Genomic DNA, 27,717 nt, shown 5'->3' with positions numbered 1-27,717 from the left:
GAGTAAGCTTTTTATTGTTTTAAATCTGTACAGGAAAACATAAAACTACATGAAGAAATATTTATAGTCCATTAGCTTCCAATCTTTTTAACCAGTCATGTTAAACTTTATGTAAAGAATGCACAGACATGAAAGCAGTACAAACTGTATTTATTGATACCCAGACAGGGTTTTTATTTTAAATAGTACAAGACACAAAGGGAGCACTGGGCGTCTGTTGTGAAATAATAAACAAAGGAACAAACATTATACAGGCATAATTTTTATTGCTCAGTTTGGTTTGCTGTTATGAAAATAGATTCACTATTACACTGTTGGTTACAAAACACAGAAAGTCAATACAGACACTATATCCTATATCATTGTTAGCTATGGTTGCTTAGTTGAATTTGGCAACAAATGGCAAAGGGATGTCAACCTCTACTTTTTGGTCACTTACTCTAACATATTTTTCAACATTTTTGCTTTTTTCCTTCAGGGATGTAATGGCATTGTTGTGCAGAGTATTAATGCCTTTCACCATTGAATTAATCCAGGACTGGATGTCAGCTGTGAGTTGTTTACTAGATATGTCAGCCAAAATATTTTGGAGTTTAGCAGTCACAGCTTTTAGATATTCCATTACAACTCTGCAGACCTCTTCAACCGGCTTGATAACGCCAGCCAGAACAGGAGAGTTCATGGCATCGTTGTATGCAGTACTCACAAAGTCAGAAAGTGTCTCCAGATTCTGGGATTTCAGAGTTTGGAGAAGCTTCTCACTCTGTTGGATGGTAAACTGCATGATTGCTGATAATTTCTTTACAATGTCCTCCAGCCGGATATCTCTAAATTTTCTCACAGTAACAACCACTTGGTCCTGGATTTTCTTTAAAGCTACCAACATATCGTCAAGAATTTCCTTTCCACTGACGATGCGATTAGAACCTGGGAAGGTGAATTCAGTGGCTTGGAAATAATCAAGTGCCGTTGTAAACATGGAAGAAAGGTACTCTGGAATCTTATGGATTGCTTCTTCAGATACATCAGCAACAAAAGCAGTACATTTCTGATAGACCTCAAGCCCAGACAGCTTCTCTTTATAGCCAGGAATCTGGAACCTAGTCTCTCTCAGAAATTTAACAACAGCATCAAGGAACTTTTCAACTTTCTTCCGGTAGTTTTCGAGGATTAAAACAGTATTATCTGTGACAGTGGTCACAATCTTGCAAGATTTTACTGATTCAAGACTGTTAATAGCCCTCTTGAACATCACATTACCCTGCTTTTTAGCCTGTGCAAAGGAACCTTCGAGTCTTCTAACTTGTTTGTTGACCGCCTTGTATGTTATGACAGCAGATTCAGACAGTATTTCCATGACCGCAGGCACCTGTTTCTTCGCTCCGAGCATCATCTCGTATGGTATTTCCATATTCCAGGTTGTTTGAAGGTTCAGCTTCTCAGAGTTGATCACAGACATCTTCAGACCCAAGATATCAATGTCTGTGGATGGCTCAGACTAAACAGGACACATAAAAACCAATAAGTTAATTATTTAAATAATACATCATTTAGGTTGAAAAAAAAATCAGCTTTTATTAGAAAGTGCATCGATAGTAGACTATTATCTTACCGGGTAACGACCATAGAGTCTTGCTTTCACTTGTGCCGGTCGCTTAGCCTGCATCTGAACTGCAATGAGTCCTGCAGATGGATTGGAAACTGAGACAATAAGGCCTTCTTCTGGATTTCCAGTAATCTCCTCATAGATTTCCATGGTCAGGTCAAGAATGTTGACCTTTGCTGTGTTTGTGATGGCGATAGCTACATTTTCAGTAGTTAGGAAGATGGTGCTGTCATGATGTCCCTCTAGCATTGAATGTTTCACATTGAGGAGAGAGGCCATTTTAAATCCACCCATCACGTTCACATTGGTGTTGCCCTCAATCATTCCATTCAGGATCTCAAATTCAGATGTTGAAGAAGCATCTAGTTTGATGGCGATGCTGTCCTGCTTTAGGATGCTTGCGTTAGTCTTGAGAGTGATCATTGGTGTCTTCATGGAGATCTCATAGGTCATATCACCCATAACTGGGATCTTGATGCTCTGAATTTTGGGCAGGGTGATTTTTGGAAGAGTTACCTTGCGCAGGGCAGAGGCCACACGCAGAGTGGGCATTGTGATGAGGGTGAAGTCAGGCAGGGGAATTGTGAATGTTGATGTCTCAATGTTCATCATGGGAACCTTATAGGCAGGGACAGTAATAGTTTTAGGCAACTCAGTGCTATATTTTTCATACTCTTCCTTTGCTTTGTCATATGATGTAGCGAGTATGGCAGCAGCCTTATCCTTGCCATTCATCATTTTCTTGTGCAGTGTCTTGAAATTGGTGTTAAACGCATTGATGACTGGATCCATATTGATGTTAATGGCGACCAACTCATGGTTCTTAGTGTACTTCAGCTTGGAGCTCATATCAAATGTTTGCTGTGTTGTGATTAGTAGATTGCCCAGACCAGTGTCTTCCCACAGTGAGTAGTCCTCCACTTTTGGTGTCTTCATGTCAACAAATGGCAAGGTAATTTCAGGAATGGTGATAGGCTGCTTCAATACATCAAGATTGGCATCTCCTTTGATTTGGGAATACAGGTTAATTTCTGTTTCTCTGTTGTCCACAGCAAAGTAATGGGAGTATTTGTACTGGTTGAATCTAGCCAGACCTGTCCAACTAGCCTGCTGCACTTCGGTGTTCATGGTGAAAGCAATGTCATTCTGGAGATCTATCTTTCCAGACAGCTTTAATGGAAGGGCAATTTTGGTATTTGCTGTGTTCTTGGTATCAAGCTTAAGCTCATTAGGTGTGACCAGAGCAAGGGCTGAGTTTGAGAGAGTTCCTTCAACCTGACCAACCAGCTGTGCACTGTGAGAGGCAGAGAAATCAATTTTCATGTCTTCAACCTTTGCCTCGAACTTGAGTTCTGCAACGCTGTTTTTAATGAAAGGTGTTTCAGTCTCAGCCTTGGCATCAACAACTACGTGGCTGAAAACGCATATTTCAGCACCAACATTCTGATTGGTTTTCAGAAAGTTGCTGTCTGTTGTTCCAGTGAAACTCACTTTGGCTTTATGGAAATCCATGACCACTGACAAGTCGCTCTTGTGGCTTGCCTCATCTGAGAAGTCCCGAATTGCATATTTTTCTCTGGCCACATTGTTAAAGGTCAGTTGGATGGAGCCATCTTTAAGCAGGAAAACTACATTTTCTTTAATCTCCATTTCACTAAAGATGTTAAGGGCAGGCATGTTGATGCCATGTACGTACGTAGTGACTACGGTGGTTGAAATTCCATTTTCCATGTTGAAGACTGCATTGTTAACAAGGGTTGCAGAGTAGAGCTCAGTTTTTGCTGCTGCAGTAGTATCAGCAGAAGCTTCAGCTGTCAGACCATAGAAGGTCATTTGACCCTTGTGGTCAAGTTCAAAAGACGACTGATCAACCTTGATGAGCTCAGAGATGGACACATGACTCATCTTGGGCACAGATAAATGTGCACTGGCTTCCACAGTGAAGTCAAGGATTCGCAAAGTAGATGTAGTCTTTGAGATGAGGTTCATTTTGAATTCTGGTGTGTCAGAAATTGTTGTGGTGTTCTCCAGGTCAGCAGTGGTTGTGAGTTTATAATGAGGTGAATTAACTCTGAACTCTCCATAAAGTTTTCCAAAACAGGGGATCTTGCTCATTTCTGCCACTTTCTCTTTCAGCTCCATGGTGAGGGTGTCATAATCAAAGGACCTTACTTTTTGGATCATTCTGATGAAATAGTCACTCATGTCATCAATTAGCTGTTTGAAGTCAAAGGCATATAGCTCATTCAACAGCTCCTGAACAGGTACCATTATGTTTTTCATCACAGGCTGAATGTCAATTGACCTGAGAGCATCAAATGCATGCTGAATCTTTTCTCTGACCTGATACTGCTTCATCATTTTAACAATCTCATCCATGAAGGCTCCAATCGTTTTTTCAACTTCAAAGCTGGAGAGAATCTCTTCAATTTTGGTATAAATCACTTGGAACTTGTTCTCAATGTCATGTTTCTTCATCCAAACCATTATGGTGTCTTTGATAGATTTCAGTATGTTCATGACTTTTTCAGTTGGGAGCTTGGGTGTCAGGTTGGTGATGTAGTTTTCCATTGAGCTGATGAATTTTCTCAGGTCTTGGACAAACAGGTTGAAGTCAAAGTTGTTAATGGCCTCCTTTAGTTCTGCCACCTTGAGCTGGAACTTGGCACTGATCTCATACCTGTTGTTGATGTCTTTTAGCATCTCAATGCTGTTGTCCATCAGTACCATCACTGTGCTCTTCATCTTTTCAATGAATGCAGGCAGATGCTCGATAAATGGGATCTGGAGAGAGTGACTGTCACTGCTCTTGTCATATTTCACAAATCCAGAGATGGCATAATTTTGACTGGACTCACTGAAGAGGAGAGTGGAGACTGCTCCTGCCATTTCAACACCCATTCTTTCTGCATTGTTGTAGGCACTCATTTCCTGTTCAAAGGCGTGCTCATTTACTTTAGATGTCACCTTCAGTGCGACACTTTGCTCTTGGAGGCTCAGCATGCTGCTGAACTTGTTGTCCATATTTGTTGTAATGGTTGGTCTGCCTTCTAGTTCATGTGTGGTTGAAGCTCTGTATTCAAATGACTGTGTGAAAAACATGGGTTGTGCTCTCAGGAGGAATTTGCTGTATAATTCGCCACTCTGCTTTCCATACAGATTCACTGCACCATTTGAATTGAAAATGGAATCAATGTTCAGGGTGAAGGGTGCAGCCACAGTTGCAACTTTGCTGTCCAGATGAAGAGATGGGGAGTTGAAGTTAGCCACATTGTTGAACTTCATGGTCAGGCCAGCAACCTCGATATCAGTGGTATGCGTCATTTGAGTTCCCAGGAGTTTACCGTTGGTGTTATACTTTGCAGACAGGACCATGTCAATAAACTTGATTTCATAGGTGTGTCTGAGCTCTTCCTCTGAGAAAGTTCCCATCACTGTCCCAGTCAGCTCCAGGTTGTAGGGCTCTGCCTTGAACTGGGCATCATTCACGAAGCTAACCTCCATTATCTTCAGGCCATTTTTCACAATAACTGAGGCAGCAGAACGGCCCATGTTGACTGTGATGTCATGCTTGTAAGAGTTGCTGCTGTCAAGCAAGTTGTCAGTCTTGGACTGCAGGGTAAAAGATCTCAGTGTAAGAGACAGTGCATTTGTGTTTTCAGTCTTCATCTCCTTGAAAGATCCAACCATGTTGTTAGAGAGAGTCAAGCCATCTTCATTCACTCTGAAGTTCACTCTGTTCCTGCTGTTAATATCAAAGAGGTTAGCCTCAAAGTTGCTGTTACAGTAGACTTCTGTGGTTGCAATCTTGCCTCTAATGGTGAGCTCTGCTTTGTTTTCTTTAATGCCTCCTTTTGTTGTGAGAGACATGGTGGCACTTGAAGTGTCAACTGTACCATGGAAAATATTCTCAAATGTGAATGGACTGTGCTGGGCGGTTGTTGTACAGCTGGTGGTCAGGCCATTGGTGTTCAGGGAAAAGGCGGCCTTGTGAGAGGCGATGCTTGAAAAGATGTTCATGGAGGCCTCAGTGTTGACCTCCATGCCAGAGGGATTAAGGGAACCGGTAAGCAGTGAGTAGATACGGTTGCTTGTATCATCGGCTAGATTCTCTATTCTGAGACTGGCCTGTCCTCTAGAGGCAGCAAACTCTATCTGGCTCCGAAGCATCCTCTCATCAGCCTGTGTCTCAGAGCTGGACTGGATGGTAAACTTGAGATCCTTGTACCTAAGGTTAATTTTGGTGTTGTGCACAATGGGGTCGCTGTTCACTTTAGTGTTAGAGTCAAACAGAAGCTCTTCCTCTGCATATGATGCCTTCATCTTGTTTTCAAGCTTCAGGTCTTCAGACTTCACATTCAGTGAACTCTGCATTATTGCTTCTTTCTTTGCTGGGTCGACCGAGAAGGTGTAGAGATAGGTGGTGGAAGCGGTCATGGGTCCAACAGTGACACTTCCATTTGTGTTAACATTTCCAAAAAACTTTTTAGAGTCAAGGGTCATCTGGGTAGTAATAGTCAGGGAGGTGTCCAGACCCACAGGGGCAACAGCATGCACGTTGTAGCGGCCAGTTGACATCAAACTGTCTGTGACTGCAATGGTTTCCTGAACATTAAAACCTGTGGTGATCAGCATGTGTTTCAGGGAACCATCAAGAGTGAATTCCATAGTTTCCACTTCTGTGTCAGTGATTTTGGTTGCTCCTTTAGAACAGACAAATAAAAAAAATTAACAATTCGTATCAGCGTCTATGTTTTTTCTGCACTGTTCAATAACAAATGTATAGTTTATAAGAATAAAGAATAAAGAATTACCCTCAGCTGAAAATGAGAGGAATTTGATCGGACTGTCAGCCACAATGTTGAATTTGGCCACATAGTTAGGAGACTCTGCAGTGTTGTTACCAGCAGACGCTGTTGCCTCCCACTTATAATAGTTGGTGTCGACCTTGGCAGCCATTTCCACCATGCCCATCAGAGGCAGGGTGAGATCATAGTCAGATGGGATGTTAAAAGTTGGGATTTGGATTCCTCGTGAGGCAAAATCTATGCCCAACTTCGGCATGGAAATGTGTGGAGTGGTGACCATTTGAGGTATCCTCAGCTCCTCAGATGATTTGCCCCCAAAAGGAACTGGGATGGTGATAGTCAGACGGTCCTGGTTGAACTGGTATATCAGTGTGCTTTCACTGTTGAAATGGTGAGAGTAGGGAACTTGTTAAAATGTTGTATTTATTCAGTATAAGGTTTGAAAGGTTTTTTTTTATTATAATAACAATTGTGAAGATACTAGTTAATGTTTTTGCTTCACTTACAGGTTCATGAACAGGTTTTCAGGCACAGATGGCATTTCCATCATAGCTAAGCTGTTCCTCAGTCTCGCCATATAGGGACAATCAGCTGAGACTTTGTCCATCCAGATATTGCTGGCCTGATTAAAACACATCATATTTCTTATGATTCAGTCTGGACAAACTAAAAACTACGAAATAAACATTCAGTTAGTATAAAATTATTTTTACCTCAATTCCTTTGTTGAGGATGTGTCGTAGTTTCATATCAGTCTCGATAACCCGCTGGTCCATAACATCCTCTGCAGTCTTCCTCAGCCAGGCCTGGACGACCTTACTGTAATGCACTGGGACTTTTGTTTCAGCATTCATGTTGGACATCAGCTGAACCTCAGCCTGCTCTTCGCCTGTGACAGTAAAAAGACAGTGTTTTAAACTGTGCCTGACATGACCATTCTTTGAGCTCCATTGCCACTCTTCTTGAGCAAAATTACCATATTTGAAGGTGACTGCCTGAATGGAGGAGATCTCTGGGAGCTTGACATCACTTCTGATCTCCATGGTGAGTCCGTTGGCTTTGCTCATGGTAGCAGTGACTGTGGCATCTGTCCTGAGTGAGGGGACTAACAGCTGAAGCTGCAGCATGCCATCAGTCATAGCCTGAAGCCTATAATTAATAATAAAAAAAGCAGTTAATTTCTGCAATGAGGTCAGTGGAATTATAGTAAAGTAACGGAACAGTTTAGGAAAATATTTTGCTGGGTTTACTCACTTGGCACGGCCAGTCAGAGTGAGTTGAGGCACGTTCTTGTTGGAGATCTCGAGGGTAATAGATTTGCCTCTGGCATTGCTATCTGTCATGCCGAGCTTGACGCCCGCCTCAACATCAAAGTCAGGTATGTCGATCTGAGTGCTGAAGACATTTCCATTCCTGTTGTATGTCATGGTGACTGTAGCCTCAGTAGGCTGAGCACCTGACGTCACAGAGTCAGAAAAAGGTTAATCACTTATCTGTATAACTCAAAAAAAGAAAAAGAAAAGAAAGAGGCAGCACATGTAATAAAATTCTTGATTAAAAAAAAGCAATATTCATACCTTCGGCTCTCAGGGTCATCTTCACAGAATTAACCTTGTGGCGTCCGTCCTTTTCTTCGCCATAGGTGATACTGGCTGTGTACTCAGAGACCTCTTTAGTAGGCTCGATGTCCAGAGCAAACCTTGGGTAAAAATAAAGTCTTTAGTACATTTTTATTTCTTCTAATGAAATTTGGTACTGTGCAGCAATAAAATCTATAATCTCATGTGCATATATCCAGCTAAAACCACCATCTGAGATGAGCTAAAATCTTTTCATCTTGACCTATTCTTATCTGTATTTAACCATCTTCTTTTCAACTGTACCACAATATACTAAACAATATTCAGCATTAAATGGAAATATGTTACATGATCATATTTAAGGCATTTCCATTTCTTATTTAACAAAGAAACAAAGCAAAACCTGACTTTTTAAAGAACATCTTACTCAGTCTCTCCGTTCAGAGGGAAGTAAGGAACAGCCGTCTTGCCAGGAGCATCACCATGAAGTGTTTTTGTGCAGTATTTGACTCCAGAGAAGAGAGGGCTGCAGCTGGAGTCGGCTAGTCTGTGTGGGATCACTGTAGCGTGTCCAGCACCCACAATCATAACTTTGTTGCTATTTCAAACAAAGAACAGCAAAATTACTTTACAACTTCTAACAACATTATTAAGCATACATAATATATGAAATGCAATACGCTCCCTGTTGGTAGTGTTCTTTATAATTATTCAATCAATATCAATTAATATCATTTACTTGTATTACACAAAGTAAGTTATCAGATTTTTTTTTTACCTGATTCTTAAGAATTTCATGGTGCCCTGTGGAGCAGGGATGGAAAGTTTGACCTGGTTTTGCTCCATGGTGATCTTGGCATTGAAAGAGCTCTCATGGTACATGTTGGTGTGCATCTCAACTGAAGAGACAACAAATTCAGGCACATGGATTCCCATCTGAGTCATGAACTCAATTCCAACTGCGGGCATGAACACCAGCTCCTGGAAACAAAGGGGATCACAGAAAAATTGAAGTGTGTGGGGAAAGATGACCAACAGTCAGGATTAATATGACTGAGAATTCTACGTACATGTCACAGAAACAAACAATTAAAACAGCAACATTGTAATAACAATTGCTGTTTTAGTATGGTGCTAAACACAGGTTAAATACAGTAGATGGAAACCTTACCATGTTTGGAGTCATGCGAAGACCTCCTTTTGCACCAGGAGCAAAGGTGCCAGACAGAGCAAATGTCAGAGGCAAGCCAGATGCTGTTGACATCATGAATTTGTTGTCCATGAAGATGTAATGGGCAAAAATCTCATTGCGAGTGCTTGAAATCAGGTTAGACATGACCTGACAGGAAGAAATACAGTTAACAAATAGAGTTTTTCAGCTGCAAAGAAAAAATAAATCTATATAGACACTATATTAATGACTGCAGAACACTACCTTTGTAGTAGGTACTATCCTCATGAAAATGTTTGCATACATCATTGCAATTTCAGCAACAGACTTCAGTTCATTGCTCTTGATGTAGCCAAGCTCAGCTCCCATTAGCCTCAGGTAGGCCATGGCCTCTGGGGACTCTCGGTTCTGCAGGTCTTTTACCAGCTTGTTGAGGTTGCGGACAATTTCTGTTGCAAGGTTTTCAGGAGCCTTAAGAAAAAGGGACCAATATGTTAGATACGTTGGTGTGAGTGACAATGATACGTTCACTAAGAATAAGAGTGTTTAACAGAAACAGTTATGCGAGTGATATACCTTTTGCCCCTCTATTTTCAGTGGAGCAACCCATTTCTCCAGAACTTCCTTGATCTTTGGTGACATCTGTTCTTCAGCCCAGTACAGAGCCTTGGACACTGTGTCAGGGAAGAATCCATTCTTGCCAAACAGAGCCTCAATGGTTGGCTCAAAGCCTTTTCCTTCCATGCCAACCTGCCAAAAAGAATTTAATAATATGAATACAAAAATGAACCAGGAGTTGTTGGGGTTAGGTCCCATCAAATAAAATGAATCCCCATGAATAAAGTTCAGTGTTAAAGGTGTAAAAATGGCATAAATAATTGTGCGTGAGAAGCACTGTACATACCTCCCAAATATCCATGCTGTAACCAAAAGCATTCAGGGTAGTTTCCAGCAAGACTTCTCTTGGCAACGTGCCGCTGGGATCGAAAATGACATTGCCTTGAATTTTGGCCGCCATGCTCTCATGTGCCATTCCCAGCTCATAGTTGCGAGATTTTGTGGTGTAGTCGCTGTGTGTAGAAACTTCTGTGTCCTGCAGGGCATCCATTATTTTCTCCCCAAGCCTGGAGTGAAGATTAAAAGTAAAACTATTAGCTGAGTGTAAATAGATGGGTGCCCAAATCGGCGCTATATTAGTATAGAACAACACATTAAGCTGAAAAAGGCTTTATTCTTACTTTTTGGTCTCTGAATCAGTTGAGGAAATGATGTTGTAGATGTGGGAGGACACAAAAGCCCTGATCTGCTCGTTCTGCTCTTGGTTAAGCAGCTTCTTCACCACCTCAATGTCGCTGTCCTCGGGGTTTCTCATCAGTGTCAGATAAGCTGCCAGACGTTTCTGCACAGCGCCCTTGGGATACTGGCTGACCCTCTGGAGGTTGACACGAATCTGGACAGGAAAACAATTTGAAAAAACAGTGACTTAATGGTCTTTGTAGCTGCAGTTTGTCTCCACTATAAAACCGGGAAGCAAGGAGACTGCTCATGTAGAAGAGGAATGTGGTTAGTTACCTCATCTGTCACAGACATGCGCCTGAAAGCCTGGATGGCGGCCAGCTGCACGGACAAAGTGGTTGCGGGCTGTCTCATGCACTTGAGCAGGGTGGTCTTAATAGCAGGATCGGTGGCCTCCATTGCGTCTCCCATGTTGCCAACAACCTGGACAGAATATTAAAGCAAATCATAAATCGTGCAATTAAATGTTCCCTTTAAAACTTTTCTATCTTTGTCCTCAGGAAATGTGGGATCAGTGTTTTTTCCCCTCTGTATTGTCTTGATATAATAAAGTTTTCTTGAATGAAAATGTAGTCTTATTCACGTCTTGTTACCTACCCTTAAAGTCAGGAAAGTCAGGTCTTTGTCACCAGCGCAGTCTGCACCCAGAAGAGAAGCAATATAGTTGTAGACAGCTGTGATCTCTGGAGTGACTCCCTCAGATTTATACAGTCTAGAGGAAAAGATAGACATTAGGGATTATGTATTAATTTACAACAGGTACCACAATTCAGTGTTACTGCATCGAGGAGAGCGTCCTTCAGAATGTCATATATTTATGTTCACTTACTTCCTGGCTGCATTGCTCAAAGCATACATGATGGGTTTGCTCTGCTTGTACTGAGCCATTGCCAGCAAGTCTTTCACCATCTGGTGTGAAGGGTTGGGCAGCAGCCCCAGGGCGTAGACAACAGCGTCAACCTCAACAGCATCTTCATCAAAGGTCCTGAGAAGCTTGAGCATGGCGCTAGTGCATTCTGGTGTACCACACTGAGCCAGAGCTTGCCACGTCAGAGAGGGTGAAATGTCTGTCATCTCAACAATAGCAGAGTTCAGGATGTCCCCCTTCAGGCCACGAAACTCTGACACCAGCTGGCGGAAAAGGCCAGCGCGCTTCTCGCCCTCGTTGGTCTCTGACAGAGAGTTCAGCTTCTGCATCGTGGCAGCGACAGCATCCATGGTTTGCACTGGGGATTTGTCGTCAACAACATCCATGGGCAAGTACCTGACATTGTCCTCATCTGTACAGAAATAAATCACAAGCAGTGGAAAATCTATTAGAATCTGGATGTTAGAGATACACATAAAATATTTATATTGTCCCCCCCCATTTTTACAAAATTTGTTTTCACACAACAGAAGCACTCACTGTGATCAAAGATTCTGTCATTGATCTTGGCAGTCGCTCTCAGAGTCACAGTCTGCTTCACCATAGCAGAAATTCCATATTGGTTTCTTTTTTCAGAAGAGAGAAATCCCCAAATGTGCGTTAGATTTCAAAGAGAATTCACAAAATTATTCATGAAAAATATACAAAAAGTCAAAATAAAACTTACTCATGGGACAAGGGCAGGAAGATGTGTTTCTCTGTGCAGGTTCCACTGGTCATGTGTTTCTTCTGGTTGTCAAACCTGTAGTCACAGCTCTGAGTGCTCCTGATCAGCTTGGACAGGCCGTATTTCTGACAGGCAATAAATAAATAAATAAATAAAAATTAATGTTTTGTCAGAAGTTTGGAGAATGTAGAATGCTGGGAAATGTAGATGTACTTTGTGGCTTGACGTTGGAAGAAAAAAGGGATGGATGTTTGCTTTGTGGTTCTATACTATGAAAATATAGCTTGGTTTCATTTAATAATGTAATCAGACCATATTTTTTTCCTGATGATTGAGTGCTGATATTTTGACTCTTGGCCTGAGTTTGTGATGGCAGTGTCAGATTTTTGTTGAACTCTTACCATCCCAGAGACGAGAGCCAGGGGACTGGTGTCCTGTCTGCGGGCAGTGAACCAGTCACATCTGGACAGATCCCTGCTGACTGTCACATCAGTAGCAATGTCCTGTTTGTTGTTGACGGTGAAGTCGGTGGAGCACACTCCGTGCACGGTGGGCTGGAAATGATTAGGATGTTCAAAACAATTCAATATTCAAGCTGTAAGAACTGGACCTATGGACGTGCTTTCCTTCCTTTAACTTATCTCTTAAATCAGGTAATCAATCATTCTTAAAGATTACCTCCATTATGAGAGCAGCGCATGTCAATAACAAGATAAAGTTATCTAGGACTTTGACCTGTTGCTGAAAATTGTCATTGTTGGAACATGCTGTTACAACAGTGTATTTATCTCCTTTGACTGGGCCAGCTTATCTGCACCTTGTGCAACTTATCTATGCATGACTAAACAACAAACTGAATCAGGCTCTACTTGGCATGATTTAATTGCCAACTATGAAGCTATGAAAATTTTCCCAAAAAAGAAAAAATCAAGTAATAAACAAGTGAGGGGAGCTACCATTTCATTGTTCTTCTCCTCTTCCATCACAGGCACCATGAGAGCTGAGACAATTCCTCTCTTGATGTTGAGGATGTTGACGGGCTCATTGTCCTCAGGGTACAGCCTGACATCTGTCTGTCCTTCGACTGTGATCTTTAGAGTGTTTCTGTTGACGTGGACAGATCATCATTTACAGCCTGCCATTCAGGTCACTCTTTGATTTCCTCAGTTACCCTGGATCCTAATTTCTGAGAGCAATTAACGAAATACATAAATCTTTCCTACAAACAAGATGACTCACTTCTCCATGGCAGCTTTGAAAGCCTCAGCTCCAGCAGCAGGACTATACAGTGGATTCCCCTCATCGTCAACGCCAACAACCTCGCTCAGAGAGCAGTCTGTTGTGCGGAGGATGAAGCTACAGGTCTGGGGCACATCAACCTCAACCTGTGCAGCAGAATAAACAGTTTGTTTGGACTTCTTGTTTTACATTCAGGGTCATGAGATTGCTGTTTTTTTCCCCCCAGCAATGATCTAAGCTCGAAGACTTACTGTGCAGGAGACTTTGGGGCCGCTTTTATTGTCTGTAGCTCCATTCACAGTGTTAAAGGTCTCAGCTTCGTAGTCATACACAAATCTTCTGAAGTGCCTGTATCTTTTGGCCACTGAAAAGTATTTAAAGCATTTACAGCAATAGTTAGAACAACAACAGCCAGTTTATCAAATGCTAAACTAAAATAAAAACTTCAAGGCTAGCTCCACTCAAACCAAAGCTTTACATCCAAAGCTTTATATTTGGAACTGAAGCCAAATATTTAATGCGTAGTTCTCTATATACGTTCTAGGTATAATGGAAATTAAATATTTCAAGCTTCCCATTTTGATTTTCCCATTTTATAATATTAAATTACACATTGTAAAATATTTACTTTTAAACAATGACAACAAAGACACTCACAAAAACAGGCTGGAGATGGTTCCTCAACACTTCCAACATCTTGCTCTGAAAAACAAAAAAACCCCAGACAAACGCACAAGCTGCCATTACAGTGCAACAACACAATTGCAAATGATTGAATACAGTAATTATGCCACTTTTTGCTGCTCTCTTATTCCAAGCGTGAGTCTCTGCGCATTTGATTTGGCAGATTTTATGCCAAATACACTGTCTTATGCAAGCCCTAAGGAATTTGAGTCTCCAACCCGAGGGGAAACTGGGGATTTTTGTTTGGTGAATGTTTAAGCTACACGTTAAATACATTAATAAATACTACTAATAAAAAAAACATAGTAATTTTATTTGTCAGTGCCTTGCAAAACACTTAACACAAACTAACAATATTTACTGTAAATTTTTACATGTCAAAGTCTAATTAAATAGCTACACATTTGTTTTGCTCTATTTTAAAAACGTAAGAGACATAAACAGTATCAAATATCATCGTCTCAAATTTTTGAAATATGTGTTCCATTTCAGAGCAAGTTGCCAGCTTTTCACAAAGCTAAAAAAAAGCATTCGTTACATATTTTTAAACAAACAGATTTAATTCACATACAGGTCTAAGTTTTAAAAATCCACTGCCTTTAAATAGAAAAAAATATTGTACTCACGGGCTAGTGTGCATGTGCCCAGAAACAGCACAAGGCAGAGCTTGTAACCCAACATCATGGGTTGAGCTCCTGGAAGCCTAAAGGTAAGAAGAGTCCCCCTCTTTCTCTGAAGACTAATTCTTGTGCTTTCGCCTTTTGGCTTTTATAGCTTTCAAGACATACTGTATGTGATTGCAGGGACTTGCAAATGTGTTGCCCTGGTTCCAAAGTCTGAGCAGTCCTTGTGGCAGGTCAAAGGTAAAAAGACTGTCTGTCAGCACTGGGTGGGGGTGGCCAGTGATTATTCTAAATGACTGTTGTTTTATTATTTCTGGTTTGAGATCATCCTGAGGTCATTAATATAGAATGCTAATGCTAATGCTTATTGTTAAAAAAAAACAAAAAACACCCCCCTGACAATTTATATCTAGCAGATAATTTATTATTTAGTGCTGTACTACTTTATGTGTTAGTAAGTAATATAGTGCAGTACAACATAGATTTTGTGGTACTAGGATAATACTAATGTTTATGTGTTATCATATATCATTCTATTTTATTACAACATTAATATACTCTTGCTAGCTAACATTTTTAATAACCATCATCAGTGTTGTGTAAGTACTAATCCTCATGGATCAATAACTTTGTTTGTATGTTGCATTCAAAGCTCAGGTCACAAAAACATTTGGTAGTATCAGGATTTTATTGACTTTCATTTCAACGCTGTGTGCCATTATTCTAAGAGGCAATCAGTTCAAACCGAGAAAGGTTCCAGTTTTGATTTTACAGAATTTCCTTTGGGATTAATAAAGTTTTTCTGAGTATTATATCTTTGTTTCAAACTTATGACTGCATGAACGTTCATACGATTCAAAATATAGCTTATAACACAATTGTGGCACTATGATGTACTGCAAGTATGCGAACGCCTTCACATACGCTCACCTTTGCCTCATAGATGGCTCAAGCATGTTAACCTATATCGCCTGCTGTTAGTGTGCTCCTGCTTAAAGTTTGTTATCAGCATATATTAAAGCACGTCTCAAAGCATTAGGTGCTTTATGACATGCACATGGTAGATAGGACTCTAATGGGCCTAACCAGTCATCAGAAGTGCAGTGCATCTGCAGGGATCTCTAGGGTGGCACTTGGACATCCAGGGAAAAAATACATAGTGAAAGTGATTATAATGAGTAATTTCACTTATAGAATAAAATTAAAATGAAACCTTGAAATACCTGAATGGAAAACTCAAACCATATCTTCCTGAACAGGAAATATTCAGCCCAACTCCAATAGTTATGTCTTGCATTTGGGTGTAACATCATTTTAGGATCCACCCTAGACTCTTGTAGTCTTGTAATAGCCTTAAACTGCAACCGTGGCTTTTTAAACTGTTTATTCACAAAATAAGAACAGTTTAGTTTTAGCTAATTCTAATTTGACTGAAATGACTTATACTGCAATATGCACTATGCAATATAATTATTATAATATGACAAATGGCCTGAAGTAGTAAAGTGCAGAAGCTGCTAAATGAATGATAACCAGTGCCTCTCAGATCGCTAAAGGTCCAGTAATCCATAAACCTGCCCTTTGATTTCTCATTTGCTGTGGTGCATTCTGAATAACAGGGTGAAAGATGTAACTATGGCAAGGTTTCATAGCTTCCTGTAGGCCAGAGCCCCCTGGAGCTTTAGTCACTCCCAGTGGGAACCAGACTGGATGCAAATAAATCTCAGCAGTGGTGTCTCAGTATTTATGGCTAACCTTTCACCTCCTAAGAAAAGCCTGTGAAATCTTCTAGATAAGGCTCACAGGAGAAATGAACTCAAGATAAGTCGATCAGACACAAGAAGACTAGCTGATGTTGCACAAGAGTAACATCAGCACTGTGCAAATGGGTTACAGTACAGTATGTAGACTATATGGACTATGTGGACTTATGGGAATATAGGAGAAAATGGTGAATTTTTGGGACTAATACTAAAAACGCTATTTAAATAAGCTCTTTCACCAACACCTCCTGTTAACATGTCTGTTTCTTTTGCCTCTGCTATTAATGATTCCATTTTAATGTCAGAGGAAAAGGAGAAACCTTTATAATAACAAAAATTGTAAAATCTTTTTTTTACCATTCTATCTTTGGACTAAAGTCAAGTTACCACACAGCAGATCATCTAATTTAGCAACAGGCCAGTTGTAGTGAACAAGATGATATGAGGTGACCAATCATTAGTTAGTTTAATGGAAAAAATGTGGGCTATTTAAAAGAGTAATATGAAATATGCATTGAACCTTTTTACTTGGCTTTTTTATGTACTTTAATCACTCGCAGTATTATGGTTAAATATTTGATCAGGAAAAGAAATATGAAATGATCACTTTAAAAATAAAGCAAGTTTCCTAAATAAATATAAAAAAAGATGTTTGTCTCCTGTTTCATTTGGGCTCAAGTCAAAGTTCAGTCTGAGATACTGATCTTCTGCTGAGCTCCGAAAACAAGGAGAACTTACCAAATCAATAAGGTTCAACAGGTTTAAGTGCTCGCCTTTGTTCATCAAAACCAGTGTGAACATATAACCTCTGATTAATACGTTTGAACCAGATGTTTAGTGGATGAAAGAGGGAAATGGCAGTGCTGGACATTTAGTTAATAGGTATAAAGTAATAATACTAAAAACCACAAAGCAGTAAACAAACATGGGAGATATATGTATATAAGTCATTAAAAATTAACACATATGATTTAAGAATGAGATCATGGCGTGAATGATATCTGTACTCTTACAGTTTTTAGTTGGAAGGAGACACTTCATTGCTTTAGAGCCACTCAGAAAAATCCCCTCTGATACTGTAGTGATAGTATGTTGTTGATCCGGCATGAGTCATAATGACATAACTGAAATACAGAGAAGAGTCAAAGCACATAGAAATATCTTGCATTTTCTGTCAAATGTAACACAATAACTAAAGATTTACTGTCTTTAACCTTAATCCCAATATATTTTCATGATAAATATTAAAATTAATAAAATATACTATAATTTCTCCACAAGTTGGGTTGTTGTGTACATAAAAACAGAATTCAATGATATTAAAATACCATAAACCACACATTTGATCCACAATTGAACACAGACGACATATGAAATGTTTGACTTAGAAATGGTACCATTTAAGAAAAATATGAGCTCAGTTTGAATTTGATGGACAACACATCAGGAACATAACTTAGTATAAAAGATTATGAGCCAATACACAACTAAGAGCAGGAAACCGAGGCTACAGCTTACGTGCGCTAACCAAAATTGGAAAGATTGGAAAAATCATCCTGCTTTGTATGAAGTGTTCAGGTGGTGGGCCCCTTCACACCAGCTGAGGATTGTTTGCCTACCACAGGCTACTAGAGTATTGACAATGAGTTTGCATTCAATCTCAATCCAGTAGAGCATCGTGGGATGGTGGAATGGTGCAACATGGTTGTGCAACTAACAATTCTGCGGCAACTGTGTAATGTTATCATGTCAACATGGAGCAAAACTTTAGAGGAAGGTTTTCAGCAGTTTGTTGAATCTATGCCAGAAAGAATTAGGGTAGTTCTAAAGGTAAACAGGGGTCCTAGCAAAGTGTAATCACAAATTGTCAGGTAAGCGTATACCACCCTCAAATGTGCCTACTCATTAACCTTTTAGAATGACAGCAAAACAACATGTTGCAGTTTTACACTCAAATTAACCTCGTCCCTGTGCTTTATTTTCATGCTAGTCATTCTGCCTTAAAATAACTTACAAATGTTTTTGGGTTTTTTTACATAACAAGATGAATATTGTACTCATCATTGTGAACTGGAAAAGTCAGACAATTCTCTGAAGCAACAAGAAAAGAACTACGTTTCAAAATCCTTGGATTAAAAACTAATGCAGAGACCAAATAAGACTCAGATCTCAGGTTTCTTTAATTCTTAACTTCCTTTCGAAGCTTTATGCCTTGTACACTGAATGCATTTTATAGGATTTAAAACAGATGAAAGTTTCATCACACTGGCTCATGTATCACTGCCTCAAAGGCACAATAAATCAACCTAATTACTCAGGTTTAAAGCGTACTTTCTGAGAATGGAATGATTTTTGGCATGATCCTTGCTTTAAAATCTTTTAAAAGTTATTTTAAGTACGTTTAAATAAATCTAATCATGACTCTAGCAATGAAGCTGAAACGACCAATGCATCTCTTAGTACTGGACATCATTAGTACTGGGCCTATAAAGTAGCTTACCACACTTATGTCAGAGTTTAAAATCAACAGAGTAGCAGATAAACCAGCTTTAGGAAGAAATCTTTACAGTTTCTTTGACTTGGTCTGAACTACCATACCATACCATACCAGCTTTATTTATAAAAAACCAGGGTTCACAAAGTGCTGTACATATACAAATAGCATAAGCAAAGTAAAAAAAAAAAAAAAAAAAAAAAAAAAGATAAAGCAAAATAAATAACTAAATAAATGAAATGAAATAAAACATGTTAAAACAAACTGAGTCAACCCCCTTGAACAGTGCCAAAGGCTTCATCGAATAAATACGTTTTAAGAAGAGTCTTAAACTCGGAAAGAGAAGAGGCCTGCCTAACGTGCAAGGGCAGATCATTCCACAACTTTGGAGCAGCTGCAGCAAAAGACAATAGCTCTGGGTGGCCTTTGCAACACTGGATCAAGATGTGCAACAGGTGAATCAAAGTAAAGCAATGCAGACATGTTGATTCCTGTCAGCTGATGAACAACACAGTGCTGGTCACTATTAAGTAATGTCTGTGTGTTTCTTTGGCAAGCATTTTATATACAGTGTAGTTGGGTATCAAACACCAACCAGGCATTTTTATTTAAATATTACGTTTAGTTATACGTGAACTTGATGTGTTTAACACGGAAAATAAAAATGTAAAAACCTGTGTACAACACTGTAAGACAGTGAAAGCAGCAAACTAAAATAGAAGAAACAAACACACACACACACACTGCGACTGAACAGCTACTGCGTGTATGTTTGAACAAAAGGGATTTGAGTCATGGTAATAGCAGTTACCCAATATTTGTTTTTATAGCTTGCTTTAGCTTGAGAGACAAGAATATTACAGATGTTGCAGCTTTAGGAGAGCATCTGAGGTTTCTCTGCCTTGGTCAAGACTGAACTTGTGGAAGGTGGCTTTGGATGTGTCTTACAAAACCAAATAGGGATGTGCAACAGACATGTTAAACCCACCAGATGATGAATAATTGCAGCTATTGTTTACTAGATGTTTAATTTATTGCAAAATGTTGCATAATGTAATGCTTGTGTAAATTTCACAATGTTTGTTCACGTGTTTATGGTCAAGAAGAGGCTTGATTTGTTTAGCATCTGGAAACTTACTGTCCTGTTTAAGGAGAGCACTGGGAAAACACTGTCCTACGTCTCACTGACGAGTAACTTCTACTATCTTCAGGAACTTGATAACATGTTCCTGTACTGCTATGGAAGGGCAGTCATGGATCAAAGGTTTCAGTTTCTGGCAATGGTCCTCAAAGTTTTATCAGAGGTGCTGTGCTTGGTTTGCCACGACTTGTTTATGCCAATTTTATATAAAAAATGTCTTGTACATCGGTGATGAAATAAATACAGAGACTATGTTTTTGTTAATTACAAACATATGAAAAAAGAAGGTATACCCTCTTTTAATTGTAAAGTTTGTATAAGAGGACAAAACAAAAATCATACGGTCCTCAGCAGTCATCTAAATCCAATCTCAGATGAACAAAAACCTCAAGACATGTTACACAGTGTAATTGTGAATTTAACAAAAATTAAGCCAAAAAAGTGCGAAAATCTAAGTACACCCCATAATTCAGTAGCTTTCGAGCAACCTTTAGCAGCAATAAACTGAAGTAATCATTTTGTGGATGACATCATAAGTCTCTTACATCATTGCGGAGGAATTTTCACCTACTTATAATGTTGCTTCAGTTCATTGAGGTTTGTGGGCATTGATTTATGTACAGCTCTCTTAAGGTCTCACCACAGCATTTTAGTCAGGTTGAGGTCTGGACTTTGACTGGAGCATTGCAACACCTCGTTCTTTTCTTTTTTAGTCATTCTGTTGGAGATTTGCTGTTGTGCTTGGGATCATTGACCTGTTTGATCTAGTTTCAACCAAGCTTTAGCTGTAGGCTGGATAGCCTCACATCCGACTCTAGAATACTTGGGTATATAAAGGACTCAAATCATCCCTCATCCACCCCCATGTTTGACAGTGGGTTTGATCTGCTGGTACAAATCTGCTGTTTGATTTTTACTAAACGTGGTGCTTTATGACCAAACATCTTCATCTTGGTCTTGTTTGCCCAAAACATATTATTCCAGAAATCTTGTGATTTGTTCAGGTACAACCTTTTACACCTGAGCTGTGTTGCCATCTTGGTTCTTGAATGTTCTTTTCTGGTATGAAGAATATTTCTCCTGGGAAGTCTTCTAAAAAAAAGCCACAGTCTTTTTTAATTTTGCTGTTGTAAACTTGAACATTTAAGATGCTAACTGTGGCCTGTAGAGATTAAAATAGAGCCCCTGGTTTTTTTTCTTGCAGTTTCTCTGAGCATTGCATTGCAATTTGTTGGGATGTCCACACAGCAGTTTTGAACGTGAATAATCTTTCTCACTGCAGAATGATGCACTTTAGATTGTTTAGAAATAACATTATAAGCCTAGCCAGATTAATCGGCAGCAGAAATTGCTTCTTTAAGATTACTGACCACGTCTTTCCTACTAGGCACTGTGTTAACACACCAGAAGGCAAACTGCCCAAACATCTGCTTTTATAGAGGTGCTCACACTTGCTGACGATCAGTTAAGTAAATGTATTTGATTAGCAGCACTGGGCTGATACCTACCCTCCTATGGGAGCAGTAAGGGTATACTTAGTTTTTCATGTTTTTTTTTTTTTTTTTTAATTTTGACTTAATTTTTGTTAAATAAATAATGAAACAGTTTAATAATTCTCTGTTGTTGTTCTTTTGTGATTGTGTTTCAATTATTTTAGAACCTGATAACCTGACCTGACCAGATAATTTTTTTTATTATGTCCTGATATGTACAACCTGAACACTGAAGAACAAGAAGGTATACTTTCTTTTTCACACGAGTGAAATATATTTGAGAAAAATCAACAACCCTGTTAGCTTCAAGCTTTTCATGTTACCTATTTATATCTAAAATGGGTTTTTTTTTCACTCTAACACAAAATTCAATTACCAAAATATGTTAAGAATTAAAAAAAATGTTGTGAGTGACTAATATATAAGTTAACTGTGTTTTTTACAATAAGTATCGCGGCATGCTACCTCATACACATGAAAAGACAAATGCCCAGTCTATTTTTGGTTCTCATTAATTCAACAACATATGAGCTATCACAGCCTTGTAGCACTGTTTTTACATATTTTGTGAAGAAAAGGTTCCAGTGACCCCCTCTGGTTGCAAATAGACATTACATTTGTGCATCTGTAGGTTTCTTTGAGTTCCAGAATATCTTTCAAGTCAGTATCACTGTTGCATTTTTATCCTTCCTTCACAGATAAGAACTTTCCAGACATACGGAGATATGCTTAGAAGATGTTGGTTCTCCTTGGCTCTACCTTCATATGCAGAGGTGAGAAATAACCAAGTAAAAAATACTTCATGCGCTGGAAGAAAAAAAAAGAACAAGCAAAAAGAGAACAACACAGTAGGGAGATCACAGCAACAACCTAGATAAGTATAAGAAACAATAGATAATAAATACTGAATGCTACTAAGCAGCTACTAAGCACAAGGCTGAAAATGCAATGTATGCTTTGAGGCAGCAGCCAAGAAAGATATAGTCTGTGTCTGTGAACACACACTAGTGGGTATCGGGAGCCATAGCTCTGGCCCCCAGGACATGAAGCAAGCATGGAGGAGACCCAGGCCCCAGAAACCTAGAAGCCCCCCCAGAGAGCAAGAGCCCACAGAGGACCAACAGAGGGGCCCTGATTTTCAAATTAATGCACACACAATGCAATAAAGGTTGGCCTCAAGGTTGAACATGAAAACAATACTTAGTGGTTTCCACATGTTGATATCCTTAAAGGCATTCATAAAACTACATAATTGATAATTCTGTCAATATTTAATTTTTTAGACTGCTTGAGCATTTTCTCATTTTGGAATTTATGTTGATCTTACTCACGATGTCAAGATCCTGAATTACTTTCCGAATGAAATCAGTGTCAGTGTGAATCTCTCTAAGAACGTAGTTCACTAGTTCCTCAATATAAGCTTTTAAGTCAACGGATGAAAAGAGCCTCTTTAGCTTAGCAGCAAGTTTTTTCGAGTTATTAGTGTTACAGTTTATATAACCAAAATCTATTAGTAGATATTTAAAGTACCAAAACATTATAAAAGAAACAAAGTCACAAACCGCAAATAAACCCTTCAAATAAAAACAGCTCCTCATTTTAAATACAAGTTAATTTTCATTTTCATTCATTCATTTCATTTATTTGTTCATTTTCAGGCACAACAAATACCTATATAGAACATAAAATGCACAAAACAAAAAACAAAAATTGCCTGAAAAAGGAGTGGGACGAAGAAAACTTATTAAATCCCACCCCTATAATTTTAAATGTATCAGTGATCTTCAGTGTGTAGCTTCAAGCTTTGGGATTTTATTTGGGGAGGTTATTTTAATGTCCAACTTAGCCAAAAGCCACAGAGGCCTATTTGTCATTAAGTTGTTTTTCATCTGTTGAAACCTCAGCTCTACCAAACAGAGGAATAGACACAGTGAAGTGCCTTATAGCGCCGTAGGCGACTTTGATTGGGCTAGATAATAAAAGGAATGAATGAATTGAAATTGAGCTCAGGATAACAATCTCTGGGATGGGAATCTTCATTGAGGAGATTTCCAGTCCATACTGGTTTAAAGACAGGTCTGGAGTGGTCAAAGCTGGTGGGGAGCCAAGTTCTTAAGTTGGCTTTCCTCCAAAAGGCATAGGGAAATAAGCATTGTTTATGTTGTTGAGGTATAAAAATTAGATTGTTTAAATATTTACCATGCACTTAAGTATTCAGGAATAGTGTCTCTGGTAGGAAAATCTGCTTTCTTATTTGGCACGACCAACCAGAGCGCACTGAGAAACATTTTTGTTTATAAAATCAAGAGAGATGGAGTGAGTTCCTCTGCCCTTTGTGTTTCCATCCACAACATCCAGCCTAACTCCAGCCTTCACATTGTAGTCAGCAGTGATAACATGCCTCCTTCTGTTAAATTTCATGACTGCTCTGGTGATCTTGGCATGGAGGCCACTGTCATGGAAAACATTCGTTTGCATTTCTAATCCAGGGTTGACATATTCAGGGATGTGAGAACCCATCTGAGTTACAAACTCAATACCAGATGGGTTCTCACATCCCTGGTACTCAATACCAGCAGAGGGCATGAAAGTCTCTTTAATCCATATGGAAACAGGAACAGAATTTAACACCTGTGATGATGTGGTGAAAAAAAATGACGGGTGACATATAAACATATTTATGGAGCATTACCATGTCACGAGTAATCTTCAGTCCAACCTTGATACCGGGTGTAAAAGTACCAGAGATTGCAATCCTCAGAGGCACACCGGTGACAGTAGGCAGGAAGAACTCATTGTTCATAAAGATGTAGTGGGCAAAGATTGTGTTGTCAGCTTTTATTATCAGTGCTCTCATTAACACATAGTTTATTTATGTCATCAACAACTGGTTGCTTACTGCTGTTATTTATATCCTTTAACTTACATAAGCTGGGAATATTTTGAAAAATAGGAAAAACGACAACGGAAATAGGAAAAAACAAAACGAAAGCAGAAATAGGAAAACCCCCCACAAGGGAAGTGTTTCTGGGGAGACAATAACCCGACGGACCAGTTGCAGGAACCCAAAATATGGTAGGTGTGTTTTATTATGATTCATATAATACTGATGACGTATTTTTAGGCTAATAGTTAGGCTAACACACTTACCTCTCATCTTTTCTTTCCTCACAAAACCGATAGATCCTCCACTTCTTTTAAGTGCCTCCCGGCGCAATTCTTGGCATATTTTGGTTCCTGCAACTGGTCCGTCGGGTTATTGTCTCCCCAGAAACACTTCCCTTGTGCTTTTGGAAATCAGTTTTTTCCTGTTTCTGTTTTTGTTTTGTGTGCTTTTGCAGCGTTTTTCTTATTGCTGGTGTTTTCTTAAGTTGCAGTCCGTTTGGCCTCTCAGGGCCACTGTATGTCCATCTTTAAAGCAGGGATTTAAAGGTTCCAAAATGTGATGTTCGAATAGGGTCTACAGTCCTGTTTGTGGTGCAGAAGGCACATTTAATAAGAATCTGTGGGGTGAACAGAAGATCAAAGTTCATGTCAGATTACCATCAAATCTGGAGTAGCTTGAGAGATTCGCCAAAGAAGAAGGGGCTCGGACTGCTCTGGAGACGTGTGCGAGATTTGTTAAAAACTAGAACAATTGACTGCAGATTGTTATTCAGCAAAAAGAATGGGGGGAGGGGTGGATAATTCTGTCCTCATCTGTAGCTGAATCTAAACTTTGAGTAATGGAATGTTGCAGTATATATAATCAGTAACCATTCTGTGTAGGACACGGGTGGGCAACTCCAGGCCTCGAGGGCCGGTGTCCTGCAGGTTTTAGATGTGTCCTTGATCCATCACAGCTGATTCAAATGGTTAAATTACCTCCTCAACGTGTCCTGAAGTTCTCCAGAGGCTTGGTAATGAACTAATCATGTGATACAGGTGTGTTGACCCAGGGTGAGAACTAAAACCTGCAAAACACCGGCCCTTGAGGTCTGGAGGTGCCCACCCCTGCGGTAGGACAAAATCTATCACATACTACGGAATATAGAAAAAAGGTATAAAATATTCCCATGTGCAAGAATTTCTGCATTATTAGCATGAAAACCAAAAAGCTGAAATATTGAGATAATTATAGGGCCATGTGTTATATATGCTTCATATAGGATTTTGAAAACTGATACCAAACACAGATATTTAGCAATTTAAAAATTAGTATATTGACTGATATACTGACACACTTCTCCTGGACCTGCTTGGATCAGCTGGTAATTGTCTTTGAGGTGTTTTAAACATCTGCTGCCAACTGGGAAGTTGCAGCTCTTTGGTGGACAAAGTTTGCAACATCGAAACTTATAACATAGTTGAAGGGTGCATAAATAATAAGGGTGCATCTAGAAACCTGTTAGCAACTACAAGTTTCTAGGTTTCCTGTATTGCCTCAATGGTTGCAGGGCATTGCGAGGTGAAATTGGTTCCCATTAGAGTTATCAGCATGTCTCAATGTGCAACTTTACATCCAGAGATTTCTCTGTTTGCACTTTACGTTCCATTTTCACATTTTCACTACTGCTTAGCAAACAGTTAGCCGGTATTTTCAGACAAGAAATCACATATAGTGGCTGCATTGAACACTCCCTGAAGTTGGCTCTGCTGCATGTTTCTTCCTGTTAAAAGGGAGCTTTTATTTCTGACTATCGCCAAGAAGTTTAAATCAAATTCTGGATTTAACAGGTAGCCAGTGACAAGAAGCTGATATGGGATAAATATGGTCTCTCCGTCTAGTCCCTTTCTAGTCTCTTTTTACTCTCACTACAGTATTCTTGATCAATTGAGGGATTTTTTAAAAAACATTTAGAAAAACCCGAATTAGAGGTGTTGAGCCCAGAAGTAATAAATGCATGAAATAATGAAGTTTAACAAATCCAGAAACAGACCCCCTCTCAGTGACAATAAACTTTCCACTGTGTTTTTTTTACATTTCCAAATCTGAGAATACTCAAAGTGCACGATGAAGAGGAGTGGCAGAAATTCTTCACTAGAGGCTGTCAGTTAATTAAAGACCTAGAAATAGTTTGAATTCATTTGAAAACCTTATTCTTTGTCTTCTCCACCATGACTGGAAAAGTAAAAAAAAAACTGTTTTAGTTGTTGCATCCTCAGAGTTTAAAGTCTAATCACATAAAGACCTGGATTACGTCTCACCTTCTGCTTCTAATTTAAGATAAAACTGAGGTTATTCGCCAAACAAATCTCAGGAACATCGTATCTAACCAGAGACTTACTCCAGATGTTACAACCCTGGCTGGTTTCTGCTGAAGGGTTCTTGTGTTAAAAGGGAGTATTCATCCACACTTTCGCCACTGTACTTGCTCAATGGGGGTTATGTAATTATTTGGGGTTTCTTTCTAATATTGTAGGGCAGGGGTCCCCAATCCCAGTCCACGAGGGCCGGTGTCCCTGCAGGTTTTAGATCTCACCCTGGGTCAACACACCTGAATCACATGATTAGTTCATTACCAGGCCTCTGGAGAACTTCAAGACATGTTGAGACGGTAATTTATCCATTTAAATCAGCTGCGATGGATCAAGGACACATCTAAAACCTACAGGGACACTGGCCCTCATGGACTGGGATTGGGGACCCCTGTTGTAGGGTCCTTACTTTACACTAAAAAGTGCACTGAGGTGACTGTGGTTGTGAACTAGTGCTATATAAATAAAATTTCCACTGGATTATTCAAGTCCAGAACATTGAGAACATGGAGAAAGAAAAACTTTCTGGAAAAACTGAAGATGAAGTAGTTAAACTACAAGTAAAATAGCAATAGATAAAATTAAAGTCTTTGATATTTTGCTATAGCTTGCACATTTTGTTCCTAGTTGTTATTGGAAATGCTGATTAAACACTGATAAAATGTTCTTATTCTTACCTTTCACTTCACATTCTCATTGCTTAACTGTCAATCTACTCTTACCAGTAACAGTTTATGAAGAGATAAAATTAATATTGAGCAGAACTGAGTTAATCTTTTTCCTGCAGCCCTCTACAACAGTCCCAGTTTCCAATGTGCCCATTTTTTAAATGAATTAACACCTCAGCTTTAGAAATTCATGTAAAGCTTTGTCCTGATCTCCATATCTGAAGCTAATGTTGCATCTGAAGAAATTAAAAGATATGAAAATTTATTCAAACTACAGTGACATTATCGGACAATTCTGATGATCACTCTTGTAAGATA

General features: G+C 39.3%; 1 protein-coding gene across 1 annotated transcript; it reads right to left on the bottom strand.

Annotated features, from left to right (window-relative positions):
* Nucleotides 1-249: 249 nt before the first annotated feature.
* Nucleotides 250-14,813, bottom strand: LOC120725359 (apolipoprotein B-100-like). The gene is made up of 26 exons (XM_040018206.1): nt 14,606-14,813; nt 13,953-13,997; nt 13,547-13,659; nt 13,296-13,441; nt 13,013-13,160; nt 12,458-12,610; nt 12,057-12,181; nt 11,870-11,955; nt 11,291-11,741; nt 11,059-11,173; nt 10,738-10,884; nt 10,404-10,615; nt 10,070-10,289; nt 9,742-9,915; nt 9,430-9,636; nt 9,166-9,333; nt 8,773-8,975; nt 8,422-8,592; nt 7,992-8,113; nt 7,669-7,870; nt 7,391-7,563; nt 7,128-7,303; nt 6,921-7,036; nt 6,421-6,794; nt 1,613-6,309; nt 250-1,498 (listed from the first exon to the last, which is right to left on the bottom strand). Exons 1-26 carry the CDS (start codon nt 14,661-14,663, stop codon nt 380-382), a joined length of 9,921 nt encoding a protein of 3,306 aa, XP_039874140.1. The 5' UTR covers nt 14,664-14,813; the 3' UTR covers nt 250-379.
* Nucleotides 14,814-27,717: the final 12,904 nt, after the last annotated feature.

This window comes from Simochromis diagramma, unplaced genomic scaffold (assembly GCF_900408965.1).
Source record: "Simochromis diagramma unplaced genomic scaffold, fSimDia1.1 OVJJ01000802.1, whole genome shotgun sequence".
NCBI classification, from domain to species: domain Eukaryota; kingdom Metazoa; phylum Chordata; class Actinopteri; order Cichliformes; family Cichlidae; genus Simochromis; species Simochromis diagramma.
This window is presented reverse-complemented; position numbering and strand designations above follow the sequence as displayed.

Coding starts and splice junctions, on each gene's coding strand:
- LOC120725359 (XM_040018206.1), bottom strand. CDS start 14,663: ATGATGTTGGGTTACAAGCTCTGCCTTGTGCTGTTTCTGGGCACATGC. Junction 10,885..11,058: donor TGACTTTCCTGACTTTAAGG/GTAGGTAACAAG, acceptor TATTCTGTCCAG/GTTGTTGGCAACATGGGAGA. Junction 6,310..6,420: donor CCTCTCATTTTCAGCTGAGG/GTAATTCTTTAT, acceptor TCTGTTCTAAAG/GAGCAACCAAAATCACTGAC.